This window comes from Chinchilla lanigera, unplaced genomic scaffold (assembly GCF_000276665.1).
Source record: "Chinchilla lanigera isolate Chin_1 unplaced genomic scaffold, ChiLan1.0 scaffold00018, whole genome shotgun sequence".
NCBI classification, from domain to species: Eukaryota; Metazoa; Chordata; class Mammalia; order Rodentia; family Chinchillidae; genus Chinchilla; species Chinchilla lanigera.
Genome location: NW_004955419.1, coordinates 11185372 through 11202542, shown reverse-complemented (window position 1 = coordinate 11202542; position 17171 = coordinate 11185372). Strand labels below are relative to the sequence as shown.

General features: G+C 39.5%; 1 protein-coding gene across 4 annotated transcripts in view; it reads right to left on the bottom strand.

Moving 5' to 3' along the window:
• Window positions 1-17171, bottom strand: part of Astn2 (astrotactin 2) — a 901354-nt gene that overhangs the window by 185011 nt on the left and 699172 nt on the right. For all 4 annotated transcript variants that reach the window (XM_005382610.2, XM_013513260.1, XM_013513261.1 and 1 more), the window contains one exon: window positions 12828-13093. In XM_005382610.2, the coding sequence (XP_005382667.1) occupies window positions 12828-13093 (266 nt within the window). The remainder of the gene's footprint in view (window positions 1-12827; window positions 13094-17171) is intronic.

Sequence of the window (17171 nt, the reverse complement as noted above, 5' to 3'; positions counted from 1 at the left end):
ACCTGAAAGCTTGTCTCCCACAAGAGAGATGAATAATTTTTATTGAGCTTCTATAGAAGCAACTGTTGTAAGCACCTTATGTAGATTATCTCAGTTAATTTTCAAAATTCTATAAGGCAGACATTATTACTGATCCCTTTTTTTAAATGATAAAACAAAAGTTTAAAAACTCAAATATCCAGATATGCTCAAAGAAACACAGAAACTTTGCAGCAGCTGATATCTGAACCCTTGTTCTCTGGTTCCAAAATACAAGCTCTGTCTAGTAAGTCAATAGCTAAGATTTACACAGTAGAGTGTTGAGGGGTGGGACCATTAACGACAAGAAAAAGAAACATACAGGAAAATATTTTGAGGGGTGGGGATGGGGTTTAGTGTCAGAGCATTTGCCTAGTATGTAGAAGGCCCTGGGTTCAATGTCCAGGACTTGAAAAAATATTTTGGCTCAAATAGGATAGTTGCTCCAATAGAGAAGAGCAAGCTGCCAAGGGGCCATTGATTAAGGCCTTCCTAGGAATATCATGACACAAACATTTTCAGGACAGAGTAGAAAAATAGCAAGCAATAGATAAGGGCTGGCCTAGATGTATGGGTAATCCCTCCTAGGCTTTTCTTCCTCATGAAATGTAGAGAAGGAAGCACAAGATGAACAACAGAAGGGAGGAAAAGTTAGACAAGAGCTTGTCTTTACTTAGCATCTATTATGTGCCAGGCACATGCTAATTATGTTATTATCAACTCTTTGATACAATAACCTCATGAAGTAGGAATTATTATTACTAAACTCATATCACATCTGAGAGATGGAGGTTCAGAGTCCCTTGCCAAAAATAGGAGAAAAGGAAAATCAGAATTTGATGACAAATTTGATCTACATCAAAGATAAACAAACAGAGCTGGGGATGCAGCCTAGTAATGGAACACTTGCTTAGAATACACACTGCTCTAAGTTCATTTACCAGTATTAACTACTAGAGTAAAAAGCTGAAGCTCTTCTATTGATCACTTTGGTTTACAGGTCTATAAATACTACTTGTGGTGGGCTTCAAAAATTTTTTAAAAATCATGTTTGGTCAAACGTCTAGACCAAACTACCAAAGTATAAGAAATACAGGGCCAGAGTAATATGTCATATGACACAATGGGATATGATCGTCAGAATTCAGGTTGGAGGAAATTCTAATCACAAACAATTTAGTTCTATCAATGAAAAAATCCCACAAAGTAAAAAAAGAAAGAGGTGGAGGGAGTAACCTACATATTAAAAGAGAATCACTTAACAGCCAGTAACAACATTTGAAATTTATTTTGATCCTAATTTGAACAAACTGTGTCAAAGATATCAGATGATCTAGTGAACATGAACAAAAATTGGATCTTGGATGATATTGAGAGATTATTGTTAATTTAGGGAGCTTGGTAGTGGTATGTAGGCTATTTAGTGTTTATTTTTTAGATATATAGACTTTAACATTTACACCTTATCTAATGTTTGAGAGATTTTTCTAAATTATCAGAGAAGGAGGGAGCCAGTTGAAAAAGCAGGTAGCACAGGAGTGGCATGAAATGATCACTGATGAACTTAGGTGATAGGAACGTGATGGTTCCTCATGCTATTCTTTCTCTATGTGCTACATGTTTAAAATTAAGTTTTTAAGGTGATAGCAGATCTTAGAATTTAATAGTGCTCCCCAAAATGGTCTGATGTGAAGATAAAGCTAAAAAAGAATCAAAACACATGGTCCAAAGGGAAGCCATACTCCTTGTGGTCTTCCTCATCTCTTAAAGTATAAGTTTATGGCCTGGAACCCTCTGCTCAGACATCCTAGGAGAGATGTGACTCTGTTGACCCACAAAGGCACTGCACAGACTGTCCATTTGTGTAATGGTACAAGCTCATGCTGCTTTCAACTGCATGTGCCTGAGGACTTGTGAGGCACATCTGGAATGAGTTCTTTTTTTTCTCCTTAGATTAGAAAGGAACAGAAAGTGAGAGTTGGATTGTTTGTGAATTCTCCCTGGGGCCTTAGTATCACTGCTGACTGAAGTTGCTTAATGACCCAAGAAGAGCCCCCCTGTGAACAGGGCTAAGATCCAACAGGGGTGGAGCCCACAGCTCCCTCTGTTTCTGGAAGTGCAGCACTGTGCTGGATAGGGCAATCTTTGCATGATACCCTCAGATTAATGGTGGCTGTGTGATGAATGCAGGGATGTGGGACAGCTGGAAAAGGATTTCCAGCCCGAGCTCTGACGTTTGCTAGTCCTGCGGGGCTTCAAGGGATCATTGCCTATACTCTCTGAGCCTGTTTCCTTATCTATAAAATGAAAATAAACATTGCTACCTTTATAGCCCTACTGAGAGGATCGCAGGAATCAGTGTGCATGAAAGCACCATGTAGGCATATCAATGCAAGTCAGGGCCTTTTTTCATTTGTCATTTATTTATTCACATTTAGTTGTATTTATTGGGTTTTTGCAATGGGTCAGACACTATATTATAAGCTGCTGGTGAATGCAGAACACAAATGGGTTCATTCTGATCTCGTGAAGTCTGCCCTCTAGCGTACAAGAAAATATTTTGACTCAGTATAAGAAAAACAATTCTCTCAATGGAGGTAGGATGGTCCGGAGTCACTGACTAGGCTGTTTGAAAACTAGGAATGTTCAAACACAAACCCACAACCTCTTTCAAGGTGTGGTGGAAAAGAACCAAGAAACAGACTATTGCTGGACTAAATGTCTATGTTATCTCTCTCTTCTTGAGTTTACTGCACTTTCTTCCTCATGCAGACTAAAGAGATCATAAAATAATAAAATTTGGAGAGGACACATATTAATCAAGCTATTACAAAAACTAAAATCATGACTAGAAATTACGATAATTGCTTATGCATAAAGATAAGACTGATGAAAGTAATGAATCTTGTAAATTATGCTGCTAAAACCATGGGTATATATGTACCATTGTGATACGATGTCTTTAATTCTTTTCAGGAAGATACCTAGAAGGGGAATACCTGGGTCAAATGGAATTTCTAGTTTTAGTGTTTTGAGGAATCTTCATATTGGTTTCCATAGTGGTCATACCAGTTTACACACCCACCAATAAAGAAAAAGGTTCCTTTTTTCCCCTATAGCCTCATCAGTATTTGCTATAATTTCATTTCTTGAAGATTTACAAGAGAAGGTGTCCAAGAGATGCAAGGGGTGGAGGAGTGGGGAATGGAATAAATAAAAGAATGAAATATGTCATGTCCCTGTACCAGCTCCGCATGACAAATGCAATCATTTCATACTACAAATATATACCAATAAAAAAAAAAAAAAGAAAGTGAACAAATAAACAGCAGGATTTATCAAATCTAGAACCTTGGCATTCTTATAAGTGAGTAGCAATTTGCTAAATGGAACAACAGAAGTAACAGGGTGAAACATTCCATCAGGGAACAGTATGTGCAGTCTCCTTGGCAAGGTAAGACATAGCATCTTCCAGAAACTGGAAAAGGAGCACTGAAGCTTGAAAACAGAAACAAGGAAGGAAGGAGCACAAGGAGAGTTTTAAGACATTAAAATGGTCCAGTCCAAGCAACAGGTTGTGGCCATGATAAGGACCTTAGTTTTGATCATAAGAGCAAAGGAAATTTAAAAAGCTTTAATCAGCAAGGAATGGGAGGATGTTATAGCTTTGAAAGTATCACCGTGGCTGCAAGGTAGAGAATGAATTAAAAGGGATAAGGGTCATTATTAGCCAATTTAGAGGCACCAACCAGCTAGCATGGGAAAGGCTGAGGCTGGACTGCATCAAAGGGAATATAAGAGACATTCTTAAGAAGACAAATCTACAGGATGTGCTAAGGCATTTTATGGTAGGATACAGGTACAAACAGGAAGTAAAGATGTGTATCAAGTATATCTCCTTGGTTTTGGCATTACAAGAACTGAGATTTAAAAAGGAAACTTTGCTAGAAGAAGGTAAGGCTATTTATGGCAAATATAGCAGAGGGGTCTGCAGCCACACTACATGTGGAGGAGAAGCCACTATATTTGCACTGAGTGTTGACAGTCAACCCTAGACTGAACTGGGATGAGTAACTATAGACAGCAGACATAGGATAACTTTTTCAAGAATCTCAGTCACTAGGTAAAGAAATGTCTTCTGTACATAACAAGCTTTCATTTTTTACACTTTATTTTTAAAGTTAAGAGGAAATAGCTAGTAGATGAAAATATAGCAAAATGAGAAAAAACTCAGGTGCTCTGATAAAACTCTGGCTCCACCAGTTCCTATTTGTACTTCTGGGAAAGTGATTTAACTTCTTCCTGCCTCAGTTTCCACACTGGCAAAAGAAAGATGATGTTACAGTGTGAGACTAATGGGAGGGTTCGGTGAGCTAAGTACATAAAGTAACTTTAGCTGAGCTCTTGGCACCTTTGTGGTGCTCAGTAAATGTTTGCTATTATTAAAAGTGCAGTGGAAAGGTATTCTGCCGTTCTCATTCTTACATGTAATGACTGAATGCAATGTCTCATAAAACAAAACACACTCTACTCTTTGACAAGCAGAAATGTTTGCATTTGCTAAGACTGTGTGTCTTGTACATCTTATTGAATCTGGTAGTCCCCTGGTCCCATGAAAGAGTTATACTTTCCAGTTTCTCAAGAAGAGGAGCCAAGTATTAAGTTCCTCTTTTGTAGTTAACCATGAATGTGTTGAGTAATATGTGGATTATTTCTCCTTCTTTTCTTTGATCTTTCCTGTTGCCAAGGATCGCCTGACAGTTTGATTCCTGGCCAGTTCACCTCCTTTTCAGAACACACCAACAAGGGGAGGAAGTGACCCACAATAGCAGAAAAAGATTTAAACCAGATTACATGAAGTACTTGACTTTTTAAATCCCCAACCCAGGAATTCCCTGAAGGAATATTGAAAGGAGAAAGGTGTACGAACAGGAGTTAGGGGCAGTGACTCTCAAGCTCCGTGTGCATTAAAATCACTTGGGGGAGCTTGGGATAACACAGAGTCCAGCTCTAATCAGTGCCCACAAAATTTTGAACTCAGACATTTTGGGTTTGCATTCTTAATCTACAATTCACTAGCTATGTGACCATAGATAAATTATTTTCCTCTCTAAAGTCCCAACTTTTTGTTTTTGTTTTTTGTTTTGTGAAATGAGCATAGTAGTGCACACTTTAAATATATTGTAGGAGAATAAAGAGTAAGAAAACATACATTGATATACTTTAAAATACCAGGTATATAGTTACTACTCAACAGTTTTAAGTTTCATTCTTCTATTTTGCATATTTTATGTATTTGATGTACTGTTCTCCTTCTTTTCCAATATCCCTCAGTCTAGATGAAGGATGGACAAATTTTTGTTTGCTTCTTTGTTTTGGTTTGGTACCGGAAATCAAGCTCAGGACCTTGTGCTTGCCAGGCAGGCACTTATGCCACTGAGCTAAATCCCGGGCCCTTGATAATTTTTTGAGTAATGTCCTAGATAGAAAATATTATGGGCTTTGCCCACCATACTGGTTTCTGTGACCCTCACTCAACCCTACCACTGTAGCAGGCAAGCAGTCATAGATCATACATAAGTAAACATGTGTGGCTCTATTTCATAAGTTTGCTTACAGAAACAGGCTACAGGCCAGACTTGGTATATGAGTCCTAGTTTCCCAACTGTGGTCTAGACTAGGTTTGGTATTTTAAGATCCTCACTTCAAGCTTCTCCAGGCTTGATTTCCTCATCTGTTAAACATGGCCAATAGTAATGCTTCACTCATAAATTATTGGATGGTTGAATCTCTTAGCATAGCTTTTGGCATACTATATACATCTGGTAGACCTCGCTAATTTTATCATCAATAGACTTGCCTCAGCTGTACTACTATCTGCTCATATCCACCTTTACTTTCCCGAGAATCTTTTCCAGATTGTCCTCTCATAGGTTCTTTTGGCTTTCTAACACTGTTGGGATGCTTATTTCAGTATTTGAAAATTAATCATTCAGTAATGTAGCATATGCAAGAAGTTATAATTACTTATGGAGCTTTGGCTTATTTATTAGACTGAGCTTCTTATAGGCACAGTCTGTATCTCATTTGACTCTTTATCACTTTTCCTAGCATAGTCTCTGGCACACACCAAATACCTAACACAAGGGCTGGAAGTGATGGGGCTAATGTAAGGTGGTGGTGGTCATGCGGGTGGTGGAACCGTGATGGTGATGGTGAGCATAACTGGGATGATGGTAGTGTTGGCGGTATAGAGATCGTGATGGCAGTAATGGTGGTGGCATTGGATGCAGTGATAGTCATGTGATAATAATTGGGGTTGGGGAGTTGGTGCTTGATAGAGACCACTATGAAGCATCTCTGAGTAGGATATAATATTAACCAATTGGCTTTTCATGTTTATGTGTGAGTTTGCCAGAGGCCGAGGCCCTTGTCTGGAGAAGGACAGCGGACTCATAATAAGTGAACCTCTATGAGTCACTGGTCCCCCCGTCCCCAGGACTTCCTTGGCCTGTGAAGTTGGGATGCCTCAAAGGACAAAGGGCACAGCTGAGGACGTTTGGCTCCAACCCCAATTAACTAACAGGAGACTGCAGCTGCAGGAATCTCACTCCTGCAGTGAAGGACTTCCTGGAAGTAACATAGTTCTCTTAAATTAACATAATGTATTACCTGGAGAATTCCTTAAAGGGTTTCCCAAGTCCCGCCCAGATTCCTACATTTTCTTCAGTATCTCCTTCCTCTGTATGAAAACTAAATAAATATGGGCTGCCCAGGGAAGGTCTTTGTTTTAACCCAGAGAATCTCAAATTCTCTGTGAAGATTGGACCTCCTGGAGCCCTAAAATCATTTCAATTGTCTCATTTATTTGAGCCCTGGCCATCCACGCATTTGGGAGATTGTGGGCCTGATCAGCTCACAATAATTAAGGGTTATTAATCCAATAGTAGCTAATATCTTTTTCAAGTGATAATTTTTGAGATTCTCTTCTAAATTTGATCCAAGAAGTGAAAATGGAGGCAACAAATCTTTTTGGTAGGGAGAAAGATCTGCAGGAAGGTCAGACAACCACAACAAAACCAAAATTATACATGACTCTTCTTAGGGTAACATGAAAAGAAAACTGCTCACAGGTTTCAAACTCTGGAAGTCTGAGGGTTTGAAAAGATTCATCCATATCTATAGAGTATTCTAGTCTTCAAAATAGCAGCCAAATTACAATTTGGTCTCTTAATTTTTCTATGTGATTCCCCCATGGGTAAAATTATCACCATCCCCATTGCACAGATGAGAGAACAGATTCTCAAAGAAGTGAAAGATATTTCTGAGGTCAGAAGTCTTTGAAATTTTAAATTTAGATTAGGCTATCTGAGCTAGAAAAAGTCATTCTCCATCTCTGAGTTTTAGTTTTACTATTTATAAAATAAAGTAGTTATTGACCTGTAAAATAATCAGGACATGATATTAATGTCTCTCTCAGCTAATAAATTGTCATTGGGATGGAGGAATATATATATATATATATATATATATATATATATATATATATATCCCAAATAACAAATTTAAGTAATAAAATTAACTATCTATGGTTAGGAAATAAATTGTAGGTAACAGATACCTCTTTCAATCTCAAAATATTTCTTTTACAATCTGCTGAGAACTTAGATCTGATCTTAGCATAGCACCAAAGGGGACCTTGGGTAAAGCTTGCTCCTATGGCTCATTATACAGATAGAGAAATAGAGACCAGATCTAGATGGAAGCAAGTTCAATGCTATGTAACTATCAAGAATGAAGCAAAGTTAAGATTCTTGGTATCCCAACTCTCTATTGTACCCAAAGAAAACTCCCAGTCCTGAATGGACAGGGAGAGAGTCTATGAAACATACTTCTAAAACAAGTGAAAGAAACATCTCATAGACAGTAAACACCAGAGATGGAATTCAAATCCAGCTGTCTGACTTTGCACTGTAATTCTCCTCTGTCTTCCCCACTTTTAACCCAGGCTAAATTAACAGCCACACAAACCCTTCTGTATTTAAGCACTAATTATGCTGAGCCAAGTTCTGCAGTGCTGGGCTGTGTAAGGGCCATGTAAGAGGTGGATGGAGGAGATTTACACATTAACCAAATCCTCCATCAGAGAAATTATTTTCCTGCTTTGAATGTTCTAAATCATAGCATAAAGTGTAATTAAAGGCTCTTTTCCACCAGAGACAAAGGACATCATCCCTTCCAATACATTCACTGGAATGGGCCCAAGGAGACCCCAAGGAACTAGTGTCCAACTGTCCCCAAAGCAGTTCAGACATCACCCTGACTGCCATCCAGAATCAGAGGCCAGACCTACCACCACAAACCTCAGGCAAGTAATACCCCTTTCTCTGTCCTCTGTTACTCCCTGATCATGCTGTCAAATGGGGCTCAAGCATTCACTCAGCATCTTATATAGCTCAAGGCATTAGGGTTCTCAAAAGGACTTCCATTCTGTATAAATCCCAGTAGTGATTGATTATAAAGTGAAGAAATGTTCTTCAGATCCTTTCATTTATAATCTGTCCTTTTGGTCAACCAAGGGCCACTTGCATACAATGTGCAGATCCTACTCTAACATGCCATATAACTAACATTCTGAGCCTCGAAGTGTTTTTGAATACTGTACTACCTAGAAGAAGAAGCAACCAAAAAACACAAAAAGGAAGGACAATATAAACATAATTTTTATTATTATAATCAAAAATACTGTCTATTACATGCTGGATACTATGTATTTATCATCTCATTTGTGTCCCACGAAATAGAGATCATGATACCATAGTTTACAGATGTGGAAACTGGGCTGCACAGATATCATTCAGCATCACACAGTAAACAAGGACTTGAGGCAAGACTGCAGTCCAAGCCAGGATAGCGCACACATGCTAGTATTCGCTTCTAGGTAGACAAAGTCTCTTGCATGAAACTCAGAAAGAAAAAAAACTCTCAACTTTTCTGATTTTTCATATAGAAAAAGGGAGGGACTTGTCCAAGCCCTGGCTATGACTCTGTATAAGAGTTCTAGCCTCTCCACTGCAGGTCAAGATTCTTTTCTGTTTTATCTATGTGGCTCTTCCTCAGCATGCAGCGATGGCAGAGAGATGGAGAAGCCATAGAAGGACTGATAGGGGTCTGAGTTAGAAACAGAAAAAAAGAAAATAGTGGCCAAAACAAAAGTGGCTGCATTTTCTTCACACCAGCTTGTTGGATGGCCATGATCCACTTACACAGGCCCTCTTCCAGACCTGCAGTGGAACTCTCTCACCCACGCTTACTATAATCTGGCTCCCGAGAAAATAATAGTGTGTCAAATGCTCCAGGCTGTAAAACTTTCAACAGAACTGCCATTGAGCTTCAGGGATGGGAAGAAGAAACTGGCAACCTAGAGGAAGCCACCTCTCGTCAACCGGCTCTGACATTTCTTTGCAAGGATCACTAAAACGAAAACATGGAACTAAGAGAACAGCTCCCACGCCTGTCTACCTGCTTACTCCTCTCACGGCCCCCCACCTATGCGCAATTATTCTGGTGGCAAATTTTTCACCATAGCCTTCAAACTCCCCTGACCTCTCCAGAGCATCATCTATGGAGTACCCCAGGCACATAGGTCCTTATTCAGCCCTCAAATGGCCATGCTTACCAGGCTTTGTAGGAACTGGGCCTTCTACTTGGAATACCCTAGTGTTTTTCTCCTCCTAAGCCCAATTATCCATGTGCACTTTATGTGCTTGGCTCTGAGGACTCAGTCTAGATATCATTCCTTAGAAAAGACTTCTCTAACTTTACAAGGCTAATTGTCACACACTTTCAACCCACTGGCCCACACTTTTCCTTGGTATTCTGCATAGTCTGACTATTGTTTGAATGAATGTGTTTTCTCCACAAGTGTATAAATACCATGAAGACAATGATCATGTATGGACTGGGGATATAGCTTAATGGTAGAGCATTTGCCTAGAATGTATGAGGTCCTCAGTTTGATCTACACTGGAAATAAAAAACATAAAGACCACGTACATTTGGCTGGGCATGGTGGCACAGAGGTAAACCCATGACTCTAGAAGGCTGATGCGGGAGGATCACAAATTTGAGCTCAGCTGAAGCAACTTAAAAAGACCCTGTCTTAAAAAATAAACCTCAGGATTGGGGGTTAGAGATATAGGCCAGTACTGGGTACAGTACCAGTACCACCACCAAAAAAAGGCATGTGCATTTTTCTATATGGTCCATTTCTTAGGGTATAACCCAGTGCTTGACGTAGCATGGGTACTCAAAAATACTTCCTGAATTCATGAATCGATGATTAGTACTTCCCACTTCCTTAGGTCTCCTGCAAGGAAAATAGTGACATCTAGTGACCACATTTACACTCCTAGAGTTCTCTGACACAACACTTACTGGCCTGAGAAACACTTCACTGGATTTCCAGAATATTAAACATTTCAATTATGCTGAGCAGAGCTAGTACAAAGTCCAGCCATAGGCGAATCTGGCTCCTGAGCAAAGAAGAAAGGAACCACCCCCCTCCAACCCACACACACAACCACATGTGAGCCAAGAACATGTTGCCAAAGTTCCCTAACTTACTTTGCATTGTGCCACATTGCAGATGAGAAAATTATGGCTAGAAAGGCAGTCAATAAGGCAAACCCACAGAGCAGTCAGCGGGGATCTTCATGCACAAAGTCCTGGAGAGTCAGTGCTACACAGCCAGTGATAAACAGGTGTCTCTGTTGCTACTCTCTCATTCCCACAATCTAACCTCACTCTGCAGTCAGATGCATGGAGACATATATGCATTGTTTGGTTGTAGTTATTTAGTTTGGAGACTTCTGATGCACAGAATTAGGCCATTTGTGATGTTTGCTTCACGACTCAAGCACACAGGTGTGCCATGCCTTATTAGGCCTTATTTATCCATTTAGCTAGTTAGTTAATAATTTAGTTAAACATTTAAAAGATTCTCAAAAATCCACCAACAAAAATGCCAGTTAGGAACTTTACCATTCACATATAACCTATGTCCCCTGGTGCCACTACAATGCATCTCCTGACTCAAGACTGTCATCATTTCTTCTGTTCATCATATCCTTGCTTCCTTTTTAAGATAGTTTTCCTGGATTTGTATTTATTCTAAAAGCTAATGCATTTGCTAGTATATAAGAGCATGTGTGCTTTTGCATAAAGAAAAAGAAAAATGGTTATCATGCTATATAAAATCAGTATAGAATTGAGATTTATTTTTCACTTAATAGTTTGTTCGTTCATTTCATATTGATAGGCGTCACTATAGTTCACTCATTTCTGCTGCAGTAGTATGTCCATTAGAGAATATCACATACTTACCTGCTCTCCTATTGGTCGTAATTTAGGTTGTTAATAGAAGACTCTTTCTGCCACACAAATCTAATCCTATCACACCTATCATCATATATCTCCATCATCTCACGAACTGAAGAACAGGTCCCAACCCTATGGTTGGACTGAAAATATTCCAAATGATCATTGCAAGTATGAGACCAGCCTGGGCTACAAAGTGAGCTCAAGGCCAGCCTGAACTGCATAGCAGGACCCTGTCTCAAAAAGACCAAAAAAAATATCCCAAATGATCAGGCCCTTTCCAATCCCTCTGGCCTCATGCTAGCTCTACCTCCACTATCTGTCCTCTATGAAGCCCTCTCTGGCCTCTGTCATTCTCTAGCACTTAGCCCAGTAGAATGCTGTGGAAGAAGCACATAATCTAGAGTTCTAGATTGATTTCTTTGGAGGCCCAGAGCTGTCTAGCAACTGCTACAAAAGACAGAGTAAACCGCTTTCCTCTTCTTCACTGAAATAATGACATCACTATTCCTAGTTTCGTGGACTGGGAATCCTTTTTTCACATTTGTAAAAAGTATTCCATGAACATAAATTTGCAAACCAGTGGGCCAAATAACTCATATGATCCTTTCAAGTCCTAAATGCTGCAATTAAAAATAAGACACAAAAGAAGAAAAGAGGAGATATCAATCATAACACAGTTAGGCATGTAAACTTGAGCAGACCAACTTTGAACAAATCACTTAACATCTTTGAGGTTCTCTCAGTTGTAATATGGACATGGCAGTAAGATGAACCATATGTTCAAATGTCATCAATTTTATATGAATCAAACCAATATTTCTAAGTAAATCATAGATCTGGAAGGCAGATTGAAGGGGATAATCCACATATAGCACTGAGGTAGACACTGCTAGGTTTTCACACCTATGCCTTCTTTTCTTAGACACACAGAATGTATCTCCCTGAATTGTAGACAAGTATGGACAATGGCTGTCATCAATAGAATTGGAGCTGAAATGACATTTGACCTATTTAAACATTTCCCAAGCAACCCCTTAAAGTTCTTTCGCTTTCCACGGTGACTGTTACTGGTGCACAAGATGAAACAGGCTGAGCACTGAAAAGTAAAGCCATCCATCAATCAAAAGCATCTATTTGGGACTCCACACAAACCAAAATAGGACTGCTATTGTATTGGGACACTGAGATTTGAGAATTTCTTGGTTATATACGCTAGTTTCACCTAGTCATATAAGTGTTTAGAACATGATCAGGAATCAAAAATGCCAGTAGTCACCATGATTTTGTTATTGTTGTTGCAGAAGATGGTGATGATGATGATGATGACGATGATAATGATGATGATCCCCATGGACAAAGGGTCCATCAGGGGAAGAGGTAGCAGGATAGGTCAGGTTTGACGTGGAGGCTAGGCCAGGGGAGCTCACCTCCTTTGTGCCATTGTCTTGGATGAGGGTGTAAAGTGGTACCACACGGTTGATTTCCAGCAGCACTGGTGTGGGACTCAGCTGCTCCTTGCCTGGCCGACGGCAAAGGTGGCAGGTAGAGGGACAACGACCCTTCTCCTCACAGCGAATCTCCACACCTGAGATGAGCTGGTCATCTGACAGCATCTGCGCCGTCAGCAGACCTGAGAGATAGGTGATGAAGGGCATGGACTTGAGCTCCTTCTTGCTGCCCAGCTCTGTGGTCTCTGAAGAGGCAGAAAACAGGAAGAGGTAGAAGTAAATTTAGTATTGTTCAAAAGGCCTAATTCTTGAACCCACAGGGAGAACTTGCTAAGGAGCTGGCTTCCATAAGAAAAGCAAAAAGGTCATAGGATGATTTGTTCATGATGACTTGCAAAGACTACTAGCTTGAGGATTTAGAGATCAGAATAGTGTGTTACCCTACCATTTATACTGGGTATCCTCCAGCCTTCATTCCCCATGTTTAGCATGTGTAGGTAGAACTAAGTGATTCTCTCAGCAACTTGCAAGATGTAAAAACTCAAAGATACTTTCCTCATCCAGAAATTCCCTTCTGTCTATCATCAACCTGCAAAAGTTACACTCTTCCTTTAAAATTTTCTTCCAGTTTTATTTTTTATGAAATTAAATATAATGAAAGAAATATAAGCTTTGAGTCCAGCCAATTTCACTGTAAATCCCAGTTCTGTTTGATAATACCTCTGCAGCCTTGGATATGTCTGAATACACAGAAGACTCTAGTCATTAATTCTGTTAAATGGGCCTAGCTAGTGATAAATGAGCTAGGAGATGGAACTGTCTGGAATAGATATGGTTTCCCTTTTCTGTTCTTTCTCACTTGTTCTTTTACTCAGAATTCCTTTCCTATCCATTTCTTCACATGTACACTAAGATCTGATTCACGGATGTTCACGCTATGCTTTCTTGACTGATGCAATTCTATTGCATATCTCTCTGCCTTGTCCCACCCTATCCTACTGTTCTCCTTTGCCTCTCCAAGTCTTTTCTGTCCATCAACACACTGTTCCAGCTGTACCAGCTTCAGGTAGTCTTTCCTTACTGGCCCGGACCCTGTTCTCTGAATAAACACTCTACTTTGAAGATCTTAAATTCGCTTTCTCTTCTCATTTTCTCCTAACTTTTATGACAATATTATCAACTGTTGAAGACCAGAGGCCATGCCACTCATTTCTGCACACCTTCAGTGCCTAACATATGTCAGTGATGCACTGGAGGCTCAGTTAAAGAGGGACCTTTTGCAACTCTGAATAGACCCCAAAATTCTCCTATGGGAATTCTAGAAATCCTAAGAAGCAATCAGCAGCTGCTTACATAGGGCAAGGGGGAAAATGAATGGGCAGGGGTCTAAACTGCAATTTCAGCTTGAAATAGAACAGTTTCACTTTTATGTCTCAAGAGATTTGCCGTCTATGTAAGATCTTATAAAAAGGAAGGTTCTGTGCTGTATCAAAAAGTACAAAGACACAAAGTGATTTGTTTAATACAGAGAGTTACTTTTACACCATAGACTGTGTGAATGGTGTCCTCAAAGATGTGTGGACAAAAAAGAAAAAAAAAAAAGTGATCTATACTCAGGGCCAGGGCTTAATCCAGTCACAAGCTTCTACCAAACCTGGTGAAATTGAGATGGGGTATCCTCAGTGGACACAGGGGCCTTGGGCACTGACATCTAGGAGAAACATTAGAGTTTTTCTCTTGTTCTTGCTCTCAACTTGCAGTGACACGCAGCTGATGTGGAAATGGGCTTGCCCATTAGAAATACAAATAAACGCAGCCTTCATTCATTACTCTCCGGGCTCTCAGGCCTGGGATCTGGGTTCCACCTTTTCTGTCTGGCTGTCAGCAAATGCTTATGAGCATCAGATCAAAGGCTCTAGGGGGAGAAGATGAGGCAAATTCCAGCTAGCCAATCCTTCAGAGGGATTAAAGCAGGGTAGTTACTAAGATAAACAAAACCAGGCTGTGAAGAAGGCGTCCCAGCAGCTGGGAACATGGAGATAATCTTAAATATGGGCATGTGAAAAGAAGAGGATGATGATGACTTTGGGGACTGTGGGCCAGAGAGATAGTTTTGGAGAAAGTTGACTTCAAACATGGAAAGGAATAGCCATTTGGGGACAAAGTCAGAAGACAATCAGAGCTGTGAAGCTATTAGAACTCAGATAACCTATACTTTGGCCTAGATTTCAACAAGCTATGACCCATGCAGCAAAATCATCTTATTTCCTGCTTTTGTAAATAAAGTTTTATTGGAACACAGCCACTCTCATTCATTTATGTATTGTGTATGACCATAGTAGCAGAACTGAGTAGTTACAATAAAAACTATGGCATATAAAAGCTAAAATGTGTACTGTCTGATCCTCTGAAGAAAAAGTTTGGCAGCCCCTGCTGTAGCTTTAGTTTATAGAGGAAGATAGCAAGTTTCAGAGAGTCCCAAGAATATAGTAGTATGATGGATTAGTTAAAACTTAACTGATGGTGGGGGTGCACACCTATAATTTCAAGTATTTATAGACTAAGGCAGAAAGACAGCAAGTTCAAGTCGTGGATAATTCAGTTGGTCCATTTCTCAAAATAAAATTAAAAGGTCTAGGCATGTAGCTCTCTTGTTGTAGTACTTGTCTAACATGCACAAGGCTCCAGGGTCAATCCCCAATACCATGAAAAAAAAAGTAAAAACCAGAATCAAATAGACCATCAATATACTCAGAGGGTGAATCTCCAAGGTGAAAAGATAGGGACATCTTTTCTCCATTCAAAAATAAAAACCTATTGAAACAGCATGTTTTTGAAAATGCTGGCTTAGTACAAACCCTCCCATTTTAATCAAGGAGAAAGTGTGTCCCAAAGAAGGAAAATGACTTTCCCAGATGTCACAGTGAGTTAGTGATCCTTTTAGTACATGACCTGAGACTTCTGATCACAAATTCCTCATCTGAACTAGTTATCTCTTATTTTAACACTGTGATGGCATACACCACATAGCATCTTGCCATACTCATATTACTTAATTTAGAAAAAAGTAACTTAGAGCTGCTGGTAAAAATTCCCTTGATCACACACACATCCACAGGCATTGGGTTAAAAATATAACTTCATTTAACAACAAAATAGTCTATAAATTTTTGCTATTCTGCTTCTGCTCCACAAATCTTTAGCTTTTTCAATCTATCTTTCCACTAAGAGGAGTTAAAAGCTTATAGTCTCAGCTAAAAACTGTACCACAGCAGCAATGTAGACTAACCAGCTGAATTGAAGGCTGGTTTTGCCAAAGAAGAGTTTGGCAAGCATCTGGTTGAATATTTTTCTTAACTGGTGTGGAACCTGAGACCGAAAGAGGAAAAGTGACTTACCTCTAAGTCCCATGAACATTTATTAAGAATACTTCTTTTTTTAAAGGTTGTATGATGCTTAAGTCATGGTCAAGATAAGAGTTATAGCAGGGAAGACCATTAGTCACTTCTTTAAATTTTTCTTCTGTAGACATTACAACTGTGAAAGTTAACTGCTTCTGATCTAACCCCACACTGTGGCTAAAGTCCATTTTTCAAAAGGCAAACTATACAGTAGTCCTGTCCTCCTTGAAACTCTCCCTTGCTAGCCTCTTACTCTTAAAATACAGATCAAAACCCATAAAATGGTGCACAGACAATATGGGATATACACAACCCATTGCTTCTCCAATCTGATTTTGAATTCTAGCCCACCTAGTTTTCCCATTTCCCACTTTAATAACCTTTAAGTCTATTGTATACACCTGATGTCTTTCTATCAGTCCTGGCACATGTTCTTCTCTCTGAAAAATGCTTCCCTGGATTCTACCCACAGGCCCTAACTGATCGTTCAGAGCTTAATTCAAGTGCCAATTCCTCAGAAAAGAACTTCTTTGAATTTCCATGCCATCATTGTGTATTAATATTTCATATTACAGACCCTCATGGCATCCCAATCTCTGTGTCAGGTATGATGGTCTCAAGACTATAAACTGCATGAGAGCAAAGACAGTACCAGTTTTGCTGATTTATGTATCTACCTTACTGAGCTCCAGAACACTATAGGTTTTCAAAAATATTTTCAGTAAATATCTGTTTAATATGAAGTACCACAATGTGCCCTAATCACTCTGTTTTCTCCTCAAACCATCAATAAATCTGAGAGCCAAGATGGGAGAATACAAGCACAACTAATCCAAACTCACTTTCAAGACACAACCTCGTATAAGTAAAATGAGCCCTCTCCATTGAAAGGTCAGTATACGAAGATCTGATAAGCTTTGCT